Genomic DNA, 22,123 nt, shown 5'->3' on the forward strand with positions numbered 1-22,123 from the left:
ATTTTAAGATTTGGATTTTAACTGGCCCTTCTATACACAGTTGTAGCTTGGAGGTATTGTTAGTGGTTTTGTTTTTCTCCAGTTATTTGTCCCCCTCACTGTCCCCTGCCTTTCTCCATATCACTCCACAGTAGAAGGAATTCACACTCCGAGGAGGAGGACTTTGGCTCTAACCGAAGCTCTACCAGTTTTAGTCAAATACAAAAAGCAGAGCATAGCCTGGACAGCAACTGCCAAAGACCTTCACTTGTGCTGGAACTAGCCACCAAACGGGCCTTAAAATCATGGGATACACATGCAGCCAGGAGCCCCAGGGGTGCCTCGGATGAGTCCAGGTGGACTGTCTGCATGAGCACCTACTTGGAGCCTGGCCTCAGACATCTGCCCGCATCTGCTGCTGCTGCGTTAACACACCCTCCTATGACCTGCCTGCGCTGAGCCATGAAATCTTACTTAGTTAATATATTTAGTATATAAAAGCATAATGTACAAAATAATGCTTTCTGTGTGAGCATGTAATCTTGGAAAGTTTAGGATTAAACATTCTTATTTAGCCAAATCATGTATAAGACAGTATATATTTACATGTAATGTGATTGTCAGTTCTCTGGAAAACCATTTCTAAAAGACTTTTTAAAGTTTACCTCCTTTTAGAGTTGTGTTGTGTGTGTAGATATGGAGAAAGGAAATAACTTTTAGATAGATGCTGGAAAGGGCAAATAATAAATGAAAGGTAATGCAAAGAAAAGGAAAGATACATTAGAGCATTTGTTTTTTCCCTCCACTGATAACATGTGCCTATTGCATAAAGTGCATGGTGCCCAACTCTTGAAACTTTTCAAGATCCTTGCTCCTTTTCTAGGTGGGGAATTAGATCTCTGTGGCTCACAGAATGAAGAAGGGGCAAAAGGGAGTGTGGCGTGTGTATCGGGGAGTTGTGGTTGATCCACCTTTCAGCCCCATCCCTTAGCCTTTCTAGTGTCTACCTTGTTTGACAAGTACAGGCTTCTCATGTTGTTTTAAATGGTATCTAGAAAAGTCACTGGAGATAGCATTAAATGCTAGTCTTCTTTCCAAGCCTGAATCCCTCCTGTGACTTCTTAAAATAATTCACCCAAAGTGACTGTGTCTGGCTAGCTGTTCTGCTATGTAATGATCTTTTCTCCTGAAACTTAATAAGATTCTCCCTTCCTTTTTCTTTTCTGTGCTTCAGTCAGTTTTTTTTGCTTCAGGCCCTTCAAACATACTCTGATGACATCTTGTCTTCTGAAACAAATATCAAAATCGATCCTACTTCTGGTCCAAGACTCATAACACGCAGAAAGAATCCCTCTTCTACATCAGGGTATAGAAGAGATGACCTCGACATGTTGACCCTGGATCCTGACTTAGAGAATGATGATTTCTTTGTTAGGAAGACTGGGGCTTTCCATGCCAACCCATATGTTCTCCAGGCTTTTGAAGATTTTAGAAGGTTCTCTGAACAAGATGATCCTGTAGAGCGAGATATAGTTTTGCAATGCAGAGAAGATGAATCAGTACTTCCTGATTTAGAAAAAGATGATATGATAGTTCGTCGAATGCCAGTGCAGAAGAAAGAGGTGCCTCTGTCGGGCGCCCCAGATAGATACCAGCCAGTACCTTTCCCCGAGCCCTGGACTCTTCCTCCAGAAATTCAAGCAAAATTTCTCTGTGTACTTGAAAGGACATGCCCATCCAAAGAAAAAAGTAATAGTTGTAGAGTATTAGTTCCCACTTATCGGCAAAAGAAAGATGACATGTTGACCCGTAAGATCCAGTCTTGGAAACTGGGAACTGCTGTGCCTCCAATCAGCTTCACTCCTGGTCCTTGCAGTGAGATGGACTTGCAGAAGTGGGAGGCCATTAGGGAAGCCAGCAGAGTTAGGCACAAGAAACGGCTGATGGTTGAGAGGTCAGAGTGTGTTTCTGCAAGGAGTCTGATCTTGTGTGTGTGAAAACAGCATCATATTGCTCGACCATGCATGTCATGTGCCATTTTGAAGCATCCTGTAGACTTTTGTTTTGTTTTGTTTTGAGAAACAATCATTTATGGAAGAAGTGCAATTCCATATTTGCACGTGTTTACATTCATTTACGTTAAGCCCAAGTCAGAAGGTGTATGTATAAATCTTGCCTTTGGCCTTAAGCAAAATTACGGAACTGCCAACATGAAGTTTCATGAACATGTTTTTCAATTACATTTAAAGACTTTTATTCTCATGTCTAGGCATTTCTGATTGTAGTTTGGTTTTATGTGTTTCTCATAAAATATGGCATTGCAAATTGCATGTAACTTGATTTTCAGTTTTGACCTTGGTTTCTTTGACCATCATATTTTGACTTGTTTTTATTTGTAGTTTAAAGTACAATGCAAACATTGATGTTAAAATGCATGAATTTCACATGTATGTAATCATGGTTTTGATAACTGAATCTGCATCTCTATGTTAAACAACTTGCCTTTTACATGAAAATTCAATTTTGTTGAACTTGAGGATGGACAAATGTGATTAGGTTGAATAAAACTCATAGACCCAAATCTAACTGCTTACTGGTCCCTGAAAACAGGAAGCCTTTTCCTATGGACTTGTGGTTCAAAGTAAATTAAGATACCTTGCATATCACTAAAGTCTGGATTTCTTGAGATACAACTGTGGTGAGAACTTGGAACATGATCAACAGTGAGGCTGAAGAAAACAACCTTTTGAGATTTGTCCATCTCTAGTTACAGGCCTTGAACATTCAGAAAATAACATGACTGAAAAAATGACTTTTTAATTTTTGATTTTCTGGTTTCTCAGACTCTTTCAAAAGATTTATGGTGAGAATGGGTAAGTTTCATGGTTCATAGTAAAAAAAAAAAAACCTCTGCTTATTGTTTGTCCTTTGTGTAATGTGTTATTGCACTTCTCTTCTGGCATGCCACTAAATGGGGGTACTGTGTGTTATGCATGAGATTCTAAAGCCTGGGAAATTTTTCTTACTTTTGACAATCTAATGGTAATATATTTGTGTCTGAATATCCAGTGCATGAAGAACTAAAATGGAGCAAAACTTTTATTTCACTGGAAATTAAAAATTCAGTTCTATGTGTATTTTTTTTAAATTTCTTTTATTCATGGAGTTTATTAAAGATAACAAAAGCTGTTGCCTAAGGCTAGGTATGGGAGCTCTGGTAGCATAGTGCCTAAGGCACTTGACTGCTAACCAGAAGGCTGGTGGTTCAAACCCACCAGCCACTCTTCAGAAGGAAGGTTGGGCAATCTACTTCCATAGCGATACTGCCTTCGAAACCCAAGGAGGGGTTATGAATCAGATCTGACTCGATAGCGGTGAGTTTGGTTTTTGGTTTTTAAGGTTAGGTATATTCACTTTCTTAGTTGAATTGCTATATGGATGAAAATTATTCTGAGTTCTTGAGCTTATAACCCCAAATAACTACAGTTTAGAAAACTTACGATGGAAAAAAGGAACTTTGGTATCCCAGTGGTTAAATCGGTTTGCTGCTCTGGTGAGATAAGGCACTTGACTACTACCCAGAAGGTCAACAATTTAAACTCATCAGCTGTTCAGTGGAAGGAAGACAGCGTGATCTACTTCTGTAAAGATTTACAGCCTCGGAAACCCAGTGGGGGTTGCTATGAGTCAGAAATGACTTGATGGCAGTGAGTTAAGCTAAGTAAAAAAGTTGACAGCTTGAACCCACTAGCAGCTCTTTGGGAGAAAAATGAAGCAATCTGCTTCCATAAAGATTTATAGCCCTGGAAACCTTATGGGGCAGTTCTACTCTGTCCCATAGGGTCTCTATGAGTTGAAAAATCAACTCAATAGCAGTGAGTTTGTTTTTTTTTTTTTAAATGACGGGAAAAGAATATTCACATTTACTTTGAGGTTAATATACATGTGGTTGGCATTGTCCATGTACTCTTAATTCATAAAGCTCTTTTTAAGGGATGGTGAGTGACATTTATCTTCTGGTAGCATAATGCCTAAGGTATTTGACTACTAACCAGAAGGCTGGTGATTCAAACCCACTAGCCACTTCTCGGAAGGAAGATTGGACAATCTACTTCTGTTAGAGGTACCACCTCAGAAACCCCAGGAGGGGACACTATGGGTCGAATCAACTTGACAGCAGTGAGTTTGGTTTGGTTTTGGTTTTGTGACATTTGAAATGTTTTTAAGGTTCCTGATTAGGGTAAAAGTTATAACATTACTATGTTGTAGGGCAGAATTGGCCTTCCAAATTCAAATATCCTGGCAGTTTCTAGTATATTTGTTCTATGTACCATATTTATAATTATCAATTTTTGTCTACTGTTATTTCATTATTGTCATCTGGTAGACATAATGCATTATAGTTTAAGACAAACTTTCTGGAAATGTTTTTCTTTACTAGAATAAATGTTAGAGTTAGAAGTAAGCACTAAGCAGCCATAAGTCTATAGAATCATTCATTCCTAGTGTAAAATCTCCTGATTAATATCTTTCAACAAACTTTCTGAGTCTGTTATTTTTTTGAGCAAAAGGAAGAGAGAGTATGTGTCAAATATCTTAACATTCTTAGGCCTTAGTAGCTAGGTTTCTCTTCTTACTCTTACCAGGATTTGTTTAATCTCTAAGATTCTCTAACTTTGATATAGTGTACAGAGATCTTAAAAACATAAAAGCCCATTGCAGTCAAGTTAATTCTGACTCATAGTTACTATATAGAACAGAGTAGAACTGTCCCATAGGGTTTCCAGGGCTTTAATCTTTATGGAAGCAGACTGCCTCACTTTTCTGCCATGGAAAGGCTGATGGGTTTGAACAGCTGACCTTTCGGTTAGGAGCCAAGCACCTTCACCACTTGGCCACCAGATCTGTTCAGAGCTTTGGGATGCTACTAAACTTACTATTTAAAGCATCGTAAGCATTTTATATGTCAATTGCAAGTGGTTCTCAGTTCCTGATTTAACAGTCAGCTCCCAACATGCTTTAAATATGCCATGTAACAGCACATGACTGCTCTTTGTCTCATGTGTTTAAAGCATTTTTCACCAGTGAAGGTGGACTAGACAGCTTTCAGTGTGATACTAAAGCATCTGCTATTCTTTATTCCTTATCAGAAAGCTGTTTTAACTTCATTAAAAATCTGCTTATAGCTTTAAGTATTTTGAATTCTAATTTCTAAATAATTTTTTATTAGTAAATTAAATATGACTTTATGATGTAAACAAGTATCAGTGATAGATGCTTAAGGGGGATAGTTCTCTGAGTATAAGTACTTGATGGGAATGTAAACATGTACAACTCTTTCAGTGACGGTGCATGTTCCCCGTAGTGAAGGATACATTGTATGATTGGGTTATGAAAAGAAGAAAACCAAAATGCCAAAGCTGACAAAGCTAAGGCTTTTTTTTTGGAAGAGCTGGCAGCAGCAAATGACTTCTGTGGACTATATCAAGATTCTTGCTTGGATAGTACACTATTTGTTTTTAAAGGCTGTTCATTCTTTATACAGTTTATTGCCAAAGTGACAGTACAAATAAAGTAAGATTGTCAGTAAATTAAGATAGAAGAATACTGCATGCCTTGTCAAATAATGGAAAGTAATACAACTATGCCTTCAGAAAACCCAAGTGTGTTTTAGATCACTTGAAATCAAAATCTATAATATAGGGTCCCTCCCCACCCCATATTATATCAGTGACTAATGTTTTCCTTAAGTTGATCTTGCTGCCATGACAACAAAATATAAATTTAAATTGAATCAAGTGTAGGCTTTTAATCTAAAACTTGTTTCATGTTTACGTTGGGTGATATTTCTCTGGTTATAATGTATGTTATCAAGCTTGGAATAATTACTTAGAAAAGCATTATTGCTCAACACCCTGTAATTGAAAAATATCTGCCTATAGGAGCTCTAGGAGTCTGGTAGCATAGTGTCTAAGGCACTTGACTGCTAACCAGAAGGCTGGCAGTTCAAACCCACCAGCCACTCCTTGGAAGGAAGGTTGGGCAATCCTACTTCTGTAGTGATACTGCCTCGGAATCCTAAGGAGGGGTCACTATGAGTTGGGGCTGACTCTATGGCACATAACAACAACAACAATAGGAGCTCTGGTGGCCTAGTGCCTAAGGCATCTGACTGCTAACCAGAAGGCTGGCAGTTCAAATCCACCAGCCACTCTTTGGAAGGAAGATTGGAAAATCTACTTCTGCAGAGATATCACCTCGGAAACCCAAGAAGGGGTTGCTATGAGAGAGTCAATGGCACTGTTGTTTTTTTTTTTTAATAGAGTGAGTGCTTTCTTTTTGGTAAGCATCATGTTACAAAGAAATGTGCAATATCTTTTGAAGTCTTGAGTTGTTAATTTCTGGCTTGCTTTTTACTTAGCACTTAACACTTGTTAGTTTGCCTGTTTATTTTTAGTAAGATGCTTTACATGTGGCAGATATTTCACATGTGCATGCTTTTGTGTTGCATGGATTTATGTCTATATGGTTCCATGAAATTTGAAAATTTGGTTATGACATCTTTTGTCAGAATCTGTTAGCAATGAATAAAAATTTATTGTAAGAATATATAGAAATTATCTTGTAATATGATTAACCATTGAATCTATTGCCAGAATCAACAGGAAATGAACACTGATACCAGGTGATGTTATAATCAAAGAGAGCTGCAATTTCTACATTCTCTTATGTGTTGTTGGCTACAAGATTCTATAGAACTATAAACACATATAAGATAACAAAAAAGAAAGGAAAATAAAATTGATATGAATTATTTTCTGATTAAATCATCAAGAAAAGTAGGTTTATACTATAGCTTTAGTGTTCTGACGTATTTGTATTTAGGGTTTTAATCCAAATATTTAGAACAGGGATGTCTCAAAGCAGGGAAGAAAATGGAGATTTTGCCTTCCTGGGGACATTTGGCAATGTATGGAGACAATTTGTTTCTTAGAACTGTGTGTGTCTGTGTATCTTTCAGAGAGCGCTACTGTCATCTAGTGAGTAGACGCCAGGGATGGTCCTAAGTATCATGTAATACGTAGGACTGTGCCCACAGCAAAGAATTTTCTAGCCCAAAATGTCAGTGGTGCTGCTCTTCAGTAATTCTGATTTAGATAATAAATGAAAAGTCTTCATTATATTTTAAAATATTTCTATGCTTCTTGCTAATTCCAAAGCCTCTTACCCAGGTGTCGGCATTGATCTCTCTTTATGGAATTTCCTTAATACCTAGTAGAAATGTATTTGTTGTTGTTAAGTGCTGTTGTGTCAGCTCTGACTCATAGATGCCCTATGTACAACACTGCCCGGTCATGTGCCAGCCTCATGATACTTGCTATATTTGAGCACATTGTTGTAGCCACTGTGTCAATCCATCTTGTTGAGGGCCTTCTCCTTTTTCACTGACCCTCCACTTTACCAAGCATGATATCCTTCTCTAAGGCATGGTCCCATCTGACAACATGACCAAAGCAGGTGAGACGAAAGCTAGCCATTCTTACTTCCAAGGAGCATGCTGGCTGCACTTCTTCTAGGACAGATTTGTTCATTCTTTTGGCAATCCATGGTACTTTCAGTATTCTTCACCAACACCACAACTCAAAAGTATTAACTCTTCTTTGGTCTTCTTGTTCATTGTTCAACTCTCACATGCATATGAGGTGATTGAAAATATCATGGCTTGGGTTAGGAACATCTTAGTCTTCAAGGAGATAACTTTGCTCTTCAGCACTTGAAAGATGTCTTTTGCAGCAGATTTGCCCAGTGCAATACATCATCTGATATATTCACTGCTGCTTCCATTGGTGTTGATTGTGGAACCAAGTAATATAAAATCTAACAACTTCACTCTTTTCTCCATTTATTGTGATGTTGCTTATTGGTCTAGTTGTGAGGATTTTCATTTTCTTTAGGTTGAGATGAGATGTAATCTGTACTGCAGACTTAAGTCTTTAATCTTGCTCGGTGGGTGCTTCAAGTCATCCTCTCTTTCAGCAAGCAAAGTTGTGTCATCTGTGTATTGCAGCTTGTTAATGAGTTGTCCTCCAATCCTGATGTGATGTTCTTTTTCATATAGTTCACCTTTTTGGATTGTTTGTTCAGCATACAGATTAAGTATGGTGAAAGGATACAACCCTGAGGCACTCCATTCTTGATTTTAAACCATGTAGTATCCCCTTGTTCTGTTCAAACGACAGTCACCTGGTCTAAGTACAGATTCCTAATAACCACAATCAAGTGTTCTGGAATTACCATTCTTCCCAGTGTTATCCATAATTTGTTATGATCCACACAATCAAATGCTTTTGCATAGTCAATAAAATACAAATAAACATCTTTCTGGTATTCTTTGCTTTCAGCCAAGATCCATCTGACATCAGCAATGGTATCCCTCATTCCACGTCCTCTTCTGAATCCAGCTTACATTTCTGGAAGTTCTCTGTCAATATACTGCTGCAGCCATTTTTGAATTATCTTCAGTAAGATTTTACTTACATGTGATATTAATGATATTGTTTGATAATAGCCACATTCTGTGGGTTCACCTTTCTTTGGAAGGGGTACAAATATGGACCTTTTCCAGTCAGTTGGCCAGGTAGCTGTCTTCCAAATTTCTTGGCATAGCTGAATGAGTGCCTCCAGTACAGCATCTGTTTGTTGTAACATCTCAGTGGGTATTCCTTCATTTTCTGGACCCTTGTTCTTTGCCAATTCTTCAGTGAAGCTTCAACTTCTTCCTTCAATACCATTGGTTCTTGATCATATATGCCACGTCCTGAAATGAATGAACATTGACCAATTCTTTTTGTTACAGTGACTTTGTATTTATTCCATGTTGTAGGGCAGCACTGGCCTTCCAAATTTAATGTTTCCTTCTTTTGATGTTTCCTGCACCATTAAATATATTGCCCATAGAATCTTCCAAAATTACAACTCAAGACTTGAATTTTTTCTTCAGTTCTTTCAGCTTGAGAAATGCCAAATGTGTTCTTCCCTTTTGGTTTTCTAACTCCAGGTCTTTGCACATTTCATTATAATAATTGGCTTTGTCTTCTCAAGCTGCTCTTTGAAATCTTTTGCTCAGCTCTTTTATCTTGTCATTTCTTCCATTTGCTTTAGCTACTCTTCATTAAAGAGCAAGTTTCAGAATGTGTTCTGACATCCATTTTGCTCTTTTCTTCCTTTGTCTTTCTAATGATCTTTTGCTTTCTTAACAGATGATATTCTTGATGTCATCCTGCAATTCCTCTGGTTTTTCAGTCATTGGTGTTTAATGCATCAAATCTATTCTTTAGATGGTCTCTGAATTCATGAGGGATATAGTCAAGGTGGCATTTGGACTCTCATGGACTTGTTTTAATTGTCTTCAGCTTCAACTTGAACTTATATTTGAGCAACTGTTTCAGAGTAACCTCCTGGCCTTGTTTTGGCTGAAGATATTGAGCTTCTCCATCACCTCATTCCACAGATGCAGTCAGTCTGATTCCTGTGTACTCCTATTGGTGAAGTCCACTTGTATAGCTGCGATTTGTGTTGTTGAAAAAGGTATTTGCAATGAATAAGTCATCGGTCTTGCAAAATTCTATCATGCAGCTTCCAGCATTTCTGTCACCAAGACCATGTTTTCCAACTACAGGTGATGATTCTTTGTTTCTAACTTTAGCATTCCAATCACCAGTGATAATCAACACATCTTGGTTGTGTGTTTGGTCAATTTCAGACTACAGAACCTGGTAAAAATTTTCAATTTCCTCATCTTTGGCTTTGGTGATTGGTTTGTAAATTTGAATAACTGGTCTTCTTTGTGGGTATATGGATATTATCCTATGACTGACAGCATTGTACTTCAGAATAGATCTTGAAACTTTCTTTGTGACAATGCATGCCACGCCATTCCTCTTCAATTTGTCATTCCTGGTATAGTAGATCATATAGTTGTCTGATTCAAAATGGCCAAAACCAGTCCATTTCAGCTCACTAATGCCCAGGATATCAATCTGTATGTGTTCCACTTCATTTTTGACAACTTCCAATTTTCCTTGATTCATACTTTATACATTCCTTGTTCCAATTATTAATGGATGTTTGCAACTGTTTCTTCCCATTTTGAGTCATTGCCACATCAGCAAATGGAGGTGACAAAAGCTTTTCTCCATCCACATCATTAAGGTCAGCTGTACTCTGAGGAGGCAGTCTTCACCTGTCATATTTTGAGTGCCTTCTGACCTGAGGGGCTCATCTTCCAACACTATATTGGACAGTGTTTCAGGGCTATTCATAAAGTTTTCCAGCAGTATATCAAACAGTGTTTCACTGCTATTCATAAGGTTTTCACTGGCCAATTTTGAGAAGTAGATTGGCCCCTTCTTTCTTCCAAATCTGTCTTAGTTTGGAAGCTCTGCTAAAACCTGTCTACCATGGGTGACTCTGCTGGTATTTGAAATAGCACTGGCATATCCTCCAGCCTCACAGCAACACACAAGCCACCACAGTATGACAAACTGACAGACTAGTGATGAAGAAATGTATTTAGATGTCCATAAATAAAGATATTTATATCTGTCTCTGAAAGTTAGAGACCAGAAATTGGTATTTCAGAATTTCTATTTGCTCTGTAAGACTAACAGTAATTTTATATTTAGGAATATTTGCCACATGTTGATCCTTTTTGATTCCTTTCTTGTACCTTGGTTGTTCACCTATACATTTGGTTCTAAAATAATATTCACTGTAACACTAGTCAGAAAGTACCAGGAGAGTAGTTGGTGATAAGCACAGTAGGAAAAGAAAGTAAAAGACTTGTAGTGATCTTGATTTATGAGCCACATCTTCTCCCTTAATCTTTCACTTCCCTCATGTCTCCACCCTAAGTGCTATTAGAAAGATACAATTTTTTTTTTTAACTACAATCACAGGATGTTATGCCTGTTTTTGGACAAACTCCAAATGCTGTTCTAAATTGACGTTTCTCAAAATAAGGAAACACAAATGGAACAGGTAAATGACTTCTGTTGCTAGGTGCCATCAAGTCGGTTCTGACTCACTGCCAACCTGTGTACAGCAGAAACAAACAGTGCCCCGTCCCCGCCATCCTGACAATCGTTGCTATGCTTGAGGCAATCCTAGCAGCTACCATGTCATTCCATCTTGTTGAGGGTCTTCCGCTTTTGCTTTTTTTTTTTTTTTTTGCTAACCCTCTACCTAACATGATACCTTTCACCAGGGACTGGTCCCTTCTGACAACATGACCAAAGTAAAAATAAAATTATGGTATAATGTGCCAGTGAATAGTAACTGATTCCACAAAAACATACTAAAGCTTTATCATTTTCCCAAACAATTTTCTGGCACTATTTCTGGTGCTTATCACAAATCTAAAACAGACAAGTAGGTATTATCTCCATTTCAGAGACATAGACAAATAATTTGTCAGTGGTGAAACCAGTCTAGGGCTTCTCCTAAATGAAGTAATCCATGAGACTTCCTGGCAGTGTTACTAGCACACAGTAAGACTTCCAAAGTTTAATATTATGCTGTTCACTCTGTAGGAAGGGGAGAAGCAAGTGGATTGACCACCAGCAAGGAGGCTAATCTGACTGGAGCAGAGTTAGTGGATGGAGGAATGGTGGAAAATGAGCTCAGAGAAGTGGGCAGGGGCCAGATTATGTGGGACCTGAAGATCTTGGGAGAATGTGTGTGTTTAACCAGAGAGAGATGGGAAGTAACTGGTGGTTCTTGAGGAAAGATGTGTCCTTTATCTGAGGGATGTTTTTTAAAGGATCCCTTTGGCTACTATGCTTAGAATTCAATGTTGCATAGGAAGGGGTAGAAGCAGGGAAATCAATTATTGAAATAATCCAGGTGGGAGATGATGATGGATTGGATCAGGGCAGTAGTCGCAGATAAGGGGAAAAGTGGTTGTATCCTAGTTGTATCCTAGTTAGGAGGTTGAATGACAGAATTTACTGGTAGAATCAGTTGCAATATATGAGAGAAAGAGGACTTCATGACTTTAAAGTTTTTAGCCAAAAGTCTGGAAGGCTGGAGTTCTCTTGAACTGAGGAAGACACAGTCAAGTTGAAGAGCCCTTTGAACTTCCCCGTGGACAATGACTAGGAAGTCACATATATCTGTTTAGGGTTTAGCAAGGATCCTGAAGAATAAGTAGCATTTATAAAGACATATGTGATGGTGAAGGTCACTTTGGAGTGACTGTTTGAGGCAAGTTCTTTACTGGCTTTGGAGGTTGGATGATAATTTAAGAAGCTACTGTGAACATCCAGGTAAGAGTTGATTGTGCTTTGATCAAGGGTGCTGGCAATAGAAATGGAAAGAAAAAGACACTGAATAAGAGGACTTGATAACTAATTAAAAGTGGGGAGAGGGGAGAAACTAGGGTGAATTAATGGTTCTTAGGTTTCAAATGTGGATGATTGGGAGGGCAGATGGCACCATTAACGATCACAAGAGAAGAAGCATGTTTGGAGACTAAATTGAGTTTGGCTGCATCAACACTAACTGTGTTTAGTGAATTGCAGTTCACAAAGTCATGTTCTAGGTTTTATTTCTTTGGTTCTGTTATAATAGCAATGCCTGGAGGTTGTCCTTGCAAAGATGTTTATTCAGCAAGCTATTGGAAATGAGTCAACGGAAGGACTGGTATTGACCTGGGAGTATTTGCATAAAGGTGAATTGGATCCCTGAGCTAGCTAAGGGCAAGTGTGTTGTGAAAGAAGAGAGACATGTGGAGAAGGCAAAGTTTAAGGGGCCAGCCAGGAAGGAGATACTCAGATCTGACACCTCCCTTTCTGGGAGGCCTTCCTCAATCCTCCCTTTCACCCCCAGTGCAGCTTATCTTCCCCTTCTGAGTACACACAGTCAGCTCCCCCATACTTCGTGTTCAACACCCCACTCTACTTGTTGGTTTCTACTTTTTATTGGGGTCATTGGTGGTTCAGTGGTAAAATCTCCCCTTACATGTGGGAGACATGATTTGATTGCCAGTCAGTGCACTTCATGCACAGCTACCACCCAACTATCAGTGGAGGCTTGTGTGTTGCTATGAGGCTAAACAGGTTCCAGCAGAGTTTCCAGACTAAGACTAGCAAGAAAAGCCTGGTGATTTACATCCAAAAGTCAGCCACTGAAAACTCTATGTATCACAACAGTTACTGTTTCATTGTGCATGAGGTTGCCAGGAGTCAGGGCTGACTTGACAGCAGCTGACAACATCAACTCCACTACATTGAGCTCTTTGAGCGCTAATCATCAGTGCTTACTTGCAGCAGGTGTCATGTGTGAAAACATGAAAGTTGCATTAATAAAAAGAGAGGACTATACTGGTTATTATGGCTGGCTGTTAACAATCAGCTGTGGAGCTTGGAGAACAATTCCAGTGGAGTGGTGGGGCAGACCTTACCTTACACAATCTTTGAGAAGCAGCAGCACAATTATTCACAGTATTAAACTTGAGGAGAAAATATCAGGTAATCATTAAATTATTTAATAACTGCCCAGAAAAGGCAGCCAAATGTTAAAAGATTATCTTTGGGGTTGGTAGAAAAATAAACACAGATGATTCTAGTGATTAATAATTATTTTTCCTAAAGTAATCCCTTATTCCTTGACCACTCCACATATGAACATTGCATTATTCGTTCAGACTTGTGTAAGATTCATTTAGTCATTTTGTAAAAGAATTCACACTTGAGTTTAACACCAGGCTCTTGTTTCTGCATTTTGGAAAAGAAACACCATTTATCTCTGTAGTGCTACTTCTGTGATATGATCACTGCAGTGTCTAGGTAGTACAGCAGAAATTTAGATGGAATTTTGAAATATAAGTCCAACCTTCCAGTTTTTGCCCTCAGTTTGGTCATGTGAGCCTTGGTAACCCTAGGTGTTTTTCTTATAGGAGTAAGTCTATGAGCGATGTCAGCACAGAGGATGGTCAAAACTTGCGTCAGCTGCATTATGAGGAGATGCAGAAAATAAGATCACAGTTAAAAGAACAAGATCAGAAATGGCAGGATGTGAGTATTCTTCAGATTGGGTGATAAGAACATGGGGAGGGAGGAAAGTATTTGTTTGACATCTCATTGCTTCTCTTAAAAGAAAGTCATTGTACTCGAGATGATATATATTATTTTACATTGTAGTTTTCTGTTACCTGGTAAAATAATGTGAACAACTTTCTTTTAAAAGATTTTTATACCTGTGGAGCCTACTACTGTCACCTTGTAAAGGTCACTGTGAACATGATAAGATGTTTATCCTTTCATGTTTATCCTTTCCTCTGTATTTTCTGTGAATTCTCAAAAATATGAAATGGGTTTATTGCTGTATAATTAATTTTTTAGAGCAGTTTGGTAATTGAATTTGGGGCATGACTGTTAATTATGCCTGTAAAAGAAAAGAGACCTTGATCAAGGTTTGGCACAGAAGAGGAGCAGGGGATCAAGGACACGGGACTGGAGTTAGCAGGGAGAGATGAAAGGGGTTCTTATGATTTAATAGAAAATATTTGAGGAGAAATAAGAAATATATTCCCAAGTATTATTTAGGCTTAGAAGTCATTATCTAATGTGGATCAAAAATAGATTTATATACAGAGCTGACATATATTGAGATGTCTCTGTGGATATGAATGTAACCTTTAGTTTTGACCCTACAAAAGCTTGACCTTTTTTGAAAAGGGTAGTTTCTGTAATCTGAAGGATTGTAAAGAAAGTAGATAAGCTGTAGAAGAGAAAACCCAAAGGCATTTGAGGGCAACTTTATGGTAAGAGGAGTTAAGTGGTAACATGAACAAAAGGGCTAGAGATAGTAAATCTTTGTTTTTCAAAGGAACTAAAGTCGATTAAATGTAGAAACCCTTGCTTTGGCTGCATTTCTAAATTCCACTGTCTCTTTTAATTGGTAACTCCATTTAATTGTCAAGAAGGAGTAATTCAGTGTCATTTGGCCAAAATACATGGTGACTATTTTGATATGGAATTAAAGGCATCATTAGGTTAAGTCAAGTGAAAATTCATGCTGGTTCTCTGTAGGATTAAATGCATACTGCTTTTTTTTCTGTCTGGAAATTGTTCATATTGATGTCAGACAGTTAAGCAGGAGTGGTCTTGTCTGCTCTGAAAGAGAGTTTAAACTGAACTTATTTTGTATGCCCTGTGGGTGGGGATCTGTTCAGTCTGAGACATTGGATGTGCCTTTACTTGAGCTAGAATGCCAGCCACTACCCATTCCTAGCATACACTTCTCTATTTTAGAGACAAAAAAGTTGGGACCTTCCAAAACGTCTGATTGCCAGAATTATGGCTAATGTAAAAACTGAACTAGGTTGATCACCCTGGTTTCTGCTAGGCTAGGGTGCTGCTCTTGGGGTATGGAAGGCAGGTGTCACCTTGTTCCTCTGTTATTTTCTTTATTGCCCTGACCTATGAGGAGATGACCCTCTTTGACATCCATACTTGAGTTGTGCCTCCACAGTAAAGCCTTTCCAAACCCTCCTTTCCACTTTCTGAGGTGAATTTGACCTGTAGACTCCCACTCCCCCATGTGATCCTATCACACTTGTTGTTGTTATTTGCCATGGAGTCGGCCCGACTCATAGCGACCCCTCCTTGGGTTTCCGAGGCAGTATCACTATGGAAGTAGGAATGCCCAACTTAGTAACCTTCTATTTACATGGGTGGCTCTACCTTTGAGACAGCACGCTCTTTGAGGGGAAGCACATCTTACTCATCTGTGTCCCAGCATTGGGCCTTGCCTCAAAGTAGGGACTGACCTTGTGTTTGTAAAGTAAAAGACTGTGCATGTACTCTTAACCATTACAATCATGTTTCTGTTTCAGTGTTACTAGTGAAAGCTGTTATTTCACATAACAGCCAGCTTTTTGGAGTAAGATGAAAATGAAATTGAAATGGTTATTGATCTTTCTGACCTGGCACCTAATTACAAGCATTTAACAACATTCTTTGTGAAATGGGCAATGAGGCAAACACTTTCTGGGAAAACAAAAATGGGGTCTATCTTACTAGGTCAGGCTTTCAGACCGACACATGAGATAAAGGCTTAGTACAGAAGCACTGGCTATAAAAAGCAAAATTAGGGCACCTTGGCATCAAGTTGGAGTGAATACTCTCAGCGATGTAATGTGATAGCCACCGCTCTGTCGCTCCTAGAAAGGGTTTATAGAAACTCAGGTATGCCTGTGCTGATGTGATTTTCTGTCAGGACCTTGCAAAATGGAAAGATCGTCGAAAAAGCTACACTTCAGATCTTCAGAAGAAAAAAGAAGAGAGGGAAGAAATTGAAAAGCAGACACTTGGGAAGTCTGAGAGAAGCTCTAAGACGTTTAAGGAAATGCTGCAGGACAGGTAATAAAAATGAATTGCATCTCATAGATGGAGGTACTAGTGTCAGAAGTAGATATTTTGGGTAAGTATAGTATGATAAATATTCACTAATATTTAACCTTTAATGAAACATGCAACGAAACATTAGACATTTTACTCAGCAGTGAAAAGGAAAGCATTCCTGTAATAGTGACTTGGATTAACAAAAGAAATAAGTGCTTAACCTTGGTGTAAATTATTTCTTCATTTTACTTTGCACATTCACATGAAGAATTGGATGGTGTTAGCTATATTTGGTGCTGAAGACAAACTGCATTTTCCCTTCGTAAGTGAATTTAGGAGTGGAATGGTCAAATAAAAGCAGGTCATAATTTTAACTAAATTGTATAAAATATGAAATCATTTTTAATGTTTTAGTGGAGCAATTTGAATTATATTTTAAAGGACATCTATATAAATATAAAAGTTGGTTTTTTTTTTTTTTTTGCATTGCAAAATAATATAAAGAGCCAATTTAAGCTTTCCTGTAAAGCAGTTGCTATGTGAAACCTTAGAATCTTTCCAGACTCAGGGGGAAGGCAAATATATGCCTTAAGAATAATATGAAAAAGGAAATAGGTTGTCAGGTGAAATTAAACAAAATTCCTTTGTACCATAGAGGCCAATGATAAACACAGTTTCATTCACTTAAATGCAACACAATTAGCTTGAGAGGCATGCACAGCATACTAAGTGTTACCATGTAAGTTCTGTCAACTTGGATGAAATCATATGCTATACAAACTTGGTCTTAATGGGAGCCTGAATCTTGTGTTCTTTTATTTTATTGCATTTTTAAGAAAATAATACACAAGGAAAAAGCCCACTATGCTGTAGGGAATTCATATCTCCAGAGTTCAAATTGGTTGTCAGACAATGACTTATATTTATGGTGTTTTAGTTCTGTAAGAGTTACAAACTTGTGGATAACGTTTCATGAATTATCTCTCACTAAAATTTCCTTATTAAAATCTCCTTATGATTTTAGAAATAATATACCTGTGAAGTTTTTGAGAGCCTCTTTCAACCAGAGTCAAGCTCTCACAATCCTTCTTAGCTGTGACATCAATATATATATATACACATTGATGCCACAACACTAACCGATATATATATCCTCCTGTTCGGTTAGTGTTGTACTGATGAGTGTGTGAGGTTAGTGTTGATGGTCTTTTCACTCCCTGTCTGTTTTCTGTGTTAATTACCAAAATTACCTCTATCTTTCTCCGTCTGGTTGCCAAGTGAATAACTTTGTGGTTGTGATGTGTTTTTTTGGCTTAAGGGAGTACCAAAATCAAATGTCTACCAGTGACCATCAGAGAAAAATTACACCCAGGAGAAGAATATATTCTTCTGATGATGTATTGAATGAAGAAAAGCTGTTCCCTACATCAACTTTATCAGAAGAAAGTTCCCAGAGTGAGAGAGCAGAAGAGAAGGGAAGAACTTACCCTATAGAAATTTCTAAAGAAGATTCTACAGCTTTTACAAAAAGAGAGGACTATATAACAGCTGAAATTCAGTTTCCTTCCAAAAGACCCACAGAAGAACTACGCCCAGCATCTTTGTCCTCTTGGCATTCACTGAGTACACAAATGGAGTCAACTCAGGTTTCAGCTCCTCTCCCCAGAAGTTACCAGAAAACTGATACAGCCAGGTTAACATCTGTGGTCACACCGAGACCTTTTGGCTCTCAGTCAAGAGGAATCTCATCACTCCCCAGATCCTACACGGTAAAACTTTCCCAGTTCATTTGGTATGTGTTGAAGAGTAAAGGCTTGGTGAACTTGTGCATAGGTTCAGTTTATCTCTACTGAATGTGTAAAATAAGCATAATATCAACACTTTGATTTTAAGGTATTTAAAATAAGTAGACATTTCATGCTTAAAATATAGCAATGATGCAGAATTTAATGAACTTTAAATTTTGTGACTATAACTTGCTACATGTTAATGAGTGCCATACATCCTAAGGCAAAGCATGTATTTTTTCAGTGCCATCTTTTGTCAGATATATCTTTTTTAAAGTTTTAGGTTCAATAAAAAGAAGTTCATTAGTCAGTTCTTTTTGATCAGCAATTTCATATAATTTCACCTAAGTGTGTTTTCAAGTGCGTAGGTAAAAATTTCTATTTTTCCCGATTTCCCAATTCATTAGAACTTAATATGTTTGAATATGAAAATGCCCAAATGTATATATTTCTATTTATATTGGGATTTTGAAGGGTATCAAATATTGAAGTATTTGCCCTGAGACTGAAATAGCACACATACCTGACAGTGGCTTAACCTAAATTGTGTGAAAAAGAACATAGTCTGAAGAAGACCAATGATCACATTCCCTTTAGACCTGCCAATGTGTAGTCTTAAAAGCTGAGAGAGGAAAAATATCATGAAAAAGTAGAATATCTGAAGCCAAGTAATCCTGCCTGAATTGGCCAGGAAGCTTTGACCATGAGGAAAATATAGACATATTTGACAGCATAAAAAAAGAAAAAATTATAAGGCAGGCACTATTAAGATAATCAAAAGACAATAAAGTTGTAAAACTGTGTATGGCTATTTGTTACAGTATTTTTAGAAGTTAGAGAAAACGTTAAACAAATTTGAATGCCCATCAAATTAATAAATTGTTGATAGCCATATTATGAAGTGTCCAGAAATTAAAAAGTCTGCTTTAGAGTTCTAGCTATTGATCTGGAGTGATGTTTAGATTCATTTTTGAACACATAAAAGCAAGTTATAGAAGTCTATATATAATATGGATGCTTTTGTGGAAACAGTAGCTCCTCTTACTACATATGGACATATCTGTTGTACAAGAATGCAATTCAGGCTTTTAGCAATAGTTACTTTCGTATGGGGCAGGTATATGTTACTTTTATAATTTTTAAAAATTAATTCAACGAATATATGTTTTAAACAGAAAAAAAAAAAAAAGCTCATTGATTATCAAATTTAAAATGGTGTTTCCCATTTAGATGGACGATGGCTGGAAGTACAATGGAGATGTAGAAGGCATTAAGAGAACTCAAAACACCTCTGCTCAAAAACCAGATGCCAGCCAGCTTCCTTCCAGCTTTTTGAGTGAGAAAGAGGCAGCAGCCAGGGAAGGGATAATGAGACTGCCCTCTCCTACAGCCCCTTCCTCACCTTTCTCCCAGGACCAGACTGCCATTTCTCCAGCTGAATTGTCTTCAACTTCTGGCCTCGATTTAATGTCTGAGTCTGGAGAAGAGAGAAGCTCACCACAAGTAGATGTCCCAAGATCACAGGTGAGTTTGGGAAGGCTCTTTATAGCCCTCTGCTCAGAAACATCAGCATTTAAATTAAGAAACCGTATTTCTAACCTTTCCCCATTAGTCTAGGCTGATGATGTGGAAAGTGATACTATATTTTATTTCTGACAGATTCTTAAAGGATGAAGTAAGTTTATTCCAATTCTGAATTTATGAGTCTAGGTAACTCTTATAAAATGTGTGTACAGAGACTTTATGAATCAATTTCCTTGGGGTTTGGCTGGCTTTCTCTCTCTGTACTATAATTAGTAGTTGTTGTCTCACACATTTAGTGCTCACCAGCCCCAAGTTATAGGTGTAGGAGTCACTTGGATAGTTTCAGATGCAGGTCTAGTATATATGTGGGAAAGAAAAGCCCCTTCTCAGGGAAACTGAACTGGCCACAAGGAGAAACCCACAAACATGATAGGTGTTGGCCTCTAGGGACATGGCATTTTTGTCTCTCTCATATTAACCTTCTAGTAACTTTTAATTCTCATTTATACTTTAGACTGTCTGGAATTTTAAACTACTGCTTGTCCTTTAATGGGAATAATAATAATAATAAATGGGAAAGTGTAATTATGGTTTGACAATTGTATTCCTTAACATTTAGGGCCCAAACAAATTGTTACCATATTTTTACACAAATAATACATGCCTCCTATGTTTGTTTGCCAACTGCTCCCTCCCCCCAGGAAGTATTTCCAAAGTGCAACTATGCTATTTTTTTTTTTTTTAATATATACAGTTGTAAAAAACGTTGTTGTTATTTGCCATGGAGTTGGACCCGACTCATAGTGACCCCTCCTTGGGTTTCCAAGGCAGTATCACTATGGAAGGCACATGTTATTTGTGTAAAAGGTAGTCAGATGAAGAATGATTGTGGGTGTTTTTTCTTTATTCTCTTAAACTCTACTTAAAATCCCAACGGAGAAGAATTATTAGGTAATGAGTGTTCATTTAGTGTGTTTTACTTGTACATTGTAAAGTGGTTCTCAAGCAAACAGAAAGCTTTTCCTTTTAGGAAACCCCCGTTAAGCAATTTGATAGTTGTCTTTAAGGAGGTCTGATGGTGCAGCACTTAAGGTCTTTGACTACTAACCAGAAAGTTGGTGGTTCAAACTCACCAGCTGCTCTGCGGAAGGACGATGGGGCAATCTACTTCCTTAAGATTTATTGTCTTGGAAACCCAACACGGGTTGCTATGAATCAGAATTGACTCGATGGCGATGGGTTTGGAGTTGATGGCAGTGGGTTTGTTTTCCCTTTTTTAATGCGGTCTGGTGCCATAGTGCCTAAGGCACTTGACTGCTAACCAGAAGGCTAATGGTTCAAACCCAGTAGCTGCTCCTCAGAAGGAAGATTGGGCAATCTACTTCTGTAGAGATACTACATTGGCAACCCGAGGAGGGGTTGTTCTGAGTCCATTTAACTTGAGAGCAGCAGCAGTGAGTTTGTTTGTTTGTTTTTTAGCATGGAGGAGCTCTGTGGTTCTTTGGATTAGTCTAGTGTTCTCTGCTGCTTTACTAGAGTGTATTTATTCTCCAAAGCAAAAGATCAAGTATATAAATTATGTTAATAAAATAGCTTTATGTGAAAATTTTTTTAAATTGTGATTTGGTTGAAACTTTGGAGAGTAAATTCATTTTCCATGTAACAGTTCATGCACATTTTATTTCAAGACATTGATTGCATTCCCCATGATGTAACAGCCTTCCTCTCAATTCCTCCCTGTTTACCTTTTCTCTGCATCCTCCTTTCCTGTGCATTCCTGCCCTCCGGGCTGTCTTCCTCTGAAAATGCTACCCTTCTGATTGCTCAAGATTGATTATTCTAAGGAGTATACCTGCCTGGTGTAATTCTTCACCTTTTATTACTATTTACTGTTTGGCTGGGAACTACGGGAGTGAGTTCAATTTCAGGCCCAGGGGTGACTAGGGGCCTAGTTTCAGGAGTTTTACCAGTATCTGTCAGATCAGTAAACCTGGTCTTTTTTATGATTTTGAGTTTTGTTCCACATTTTGATCCCTTTTTGAATGAATGACAGTGGTTGTCAGGTGTCATCTAGTTCTTCTGGTCTCAGGGTCAAGTAAGCTAAGGTTTGCATGCTCTACTAGTCAGTCCCTTGGACTAATTGTTTCCATGTGTCTTTGATTTTCTTTATTCTTTGCCCTGGTTGAGGAGATACCAATTATTGCATCTAGTTGGCTACTGATAAGCTTTTAAGACTCTGGTCACTACTCACCAAAGTAGGTCATAGAAGAGTGCTTTTGTGTAGTATGTTATGCCAATTGAGCTTGATGTCCCCTTTGACCATGGTCCTGAGCCCACAGGCCTAACAACTTACTCCCTTAATGTATTTGGCTGTGACTAAGACATTATCATAACTTTCGCCCCTAGTAGCTCTATTATATCCATATA

At 38.0% G+C, this 22,123-nt stretch overlaps 1 protein-coding gene across 1 annotated transcript in view; it reads left to right on the forward strand.

Annotated features, from left to right (window-relative positions):
• The window catches only part of LMO7 (LIM domain 7), a 320,447-nt gene that overhangs the window by 253,806 nt on the left and 44,518 nt on the right, over positions 1 to 22,123 (forward strand). Inside the window, exons 10-15 of the mRNA XM_042781037.1 lie at positions 1,214 to 1,933; positions 2,823 to 2,852; positions 13,937 to 14,054; positions 16,261 to 16,403; positions 17,704 to 18,154; positions 19,403 to 19,696. Of these exons, the coding sequence (XP_042636971.1) occupies positions 1,214 to 1,933; positions 2,823 to 2,852; positions 13,937 to 14,054; positions 16,261 to 16,403; positions 17,704 to 18,154; positions 19,403 to 19,696 (1,756 nt within the window). The remainder of the gene's footprint in view (positions 1 to 1,213; positions 1,934 to 2,822; positions 2,853 to 13,936; positions 14,055 to 16,260; positions 16,404 to 17,703; positions 18,155 to 19,402; positions 19,697 to 22,123) is intronic.

Source organism: Orycteropus afer, unplaced genomic scaffold (genome assembly GCF_000298275.1).
Source record: "Orycteropus afer afer isolate SDZICR_OR568_19922 unplaced genomic scaffold, OryAfe1.0 scaffold00081, whole genome shotgun sequence".
Classification (NCBI taxonomy): domain Eukaryota; kingdom Metazoa; phylum Chordata; class Mammalia; order Tubulidentata; family Orycteropodidae; genus Orycteropus; species Orycteropus afer.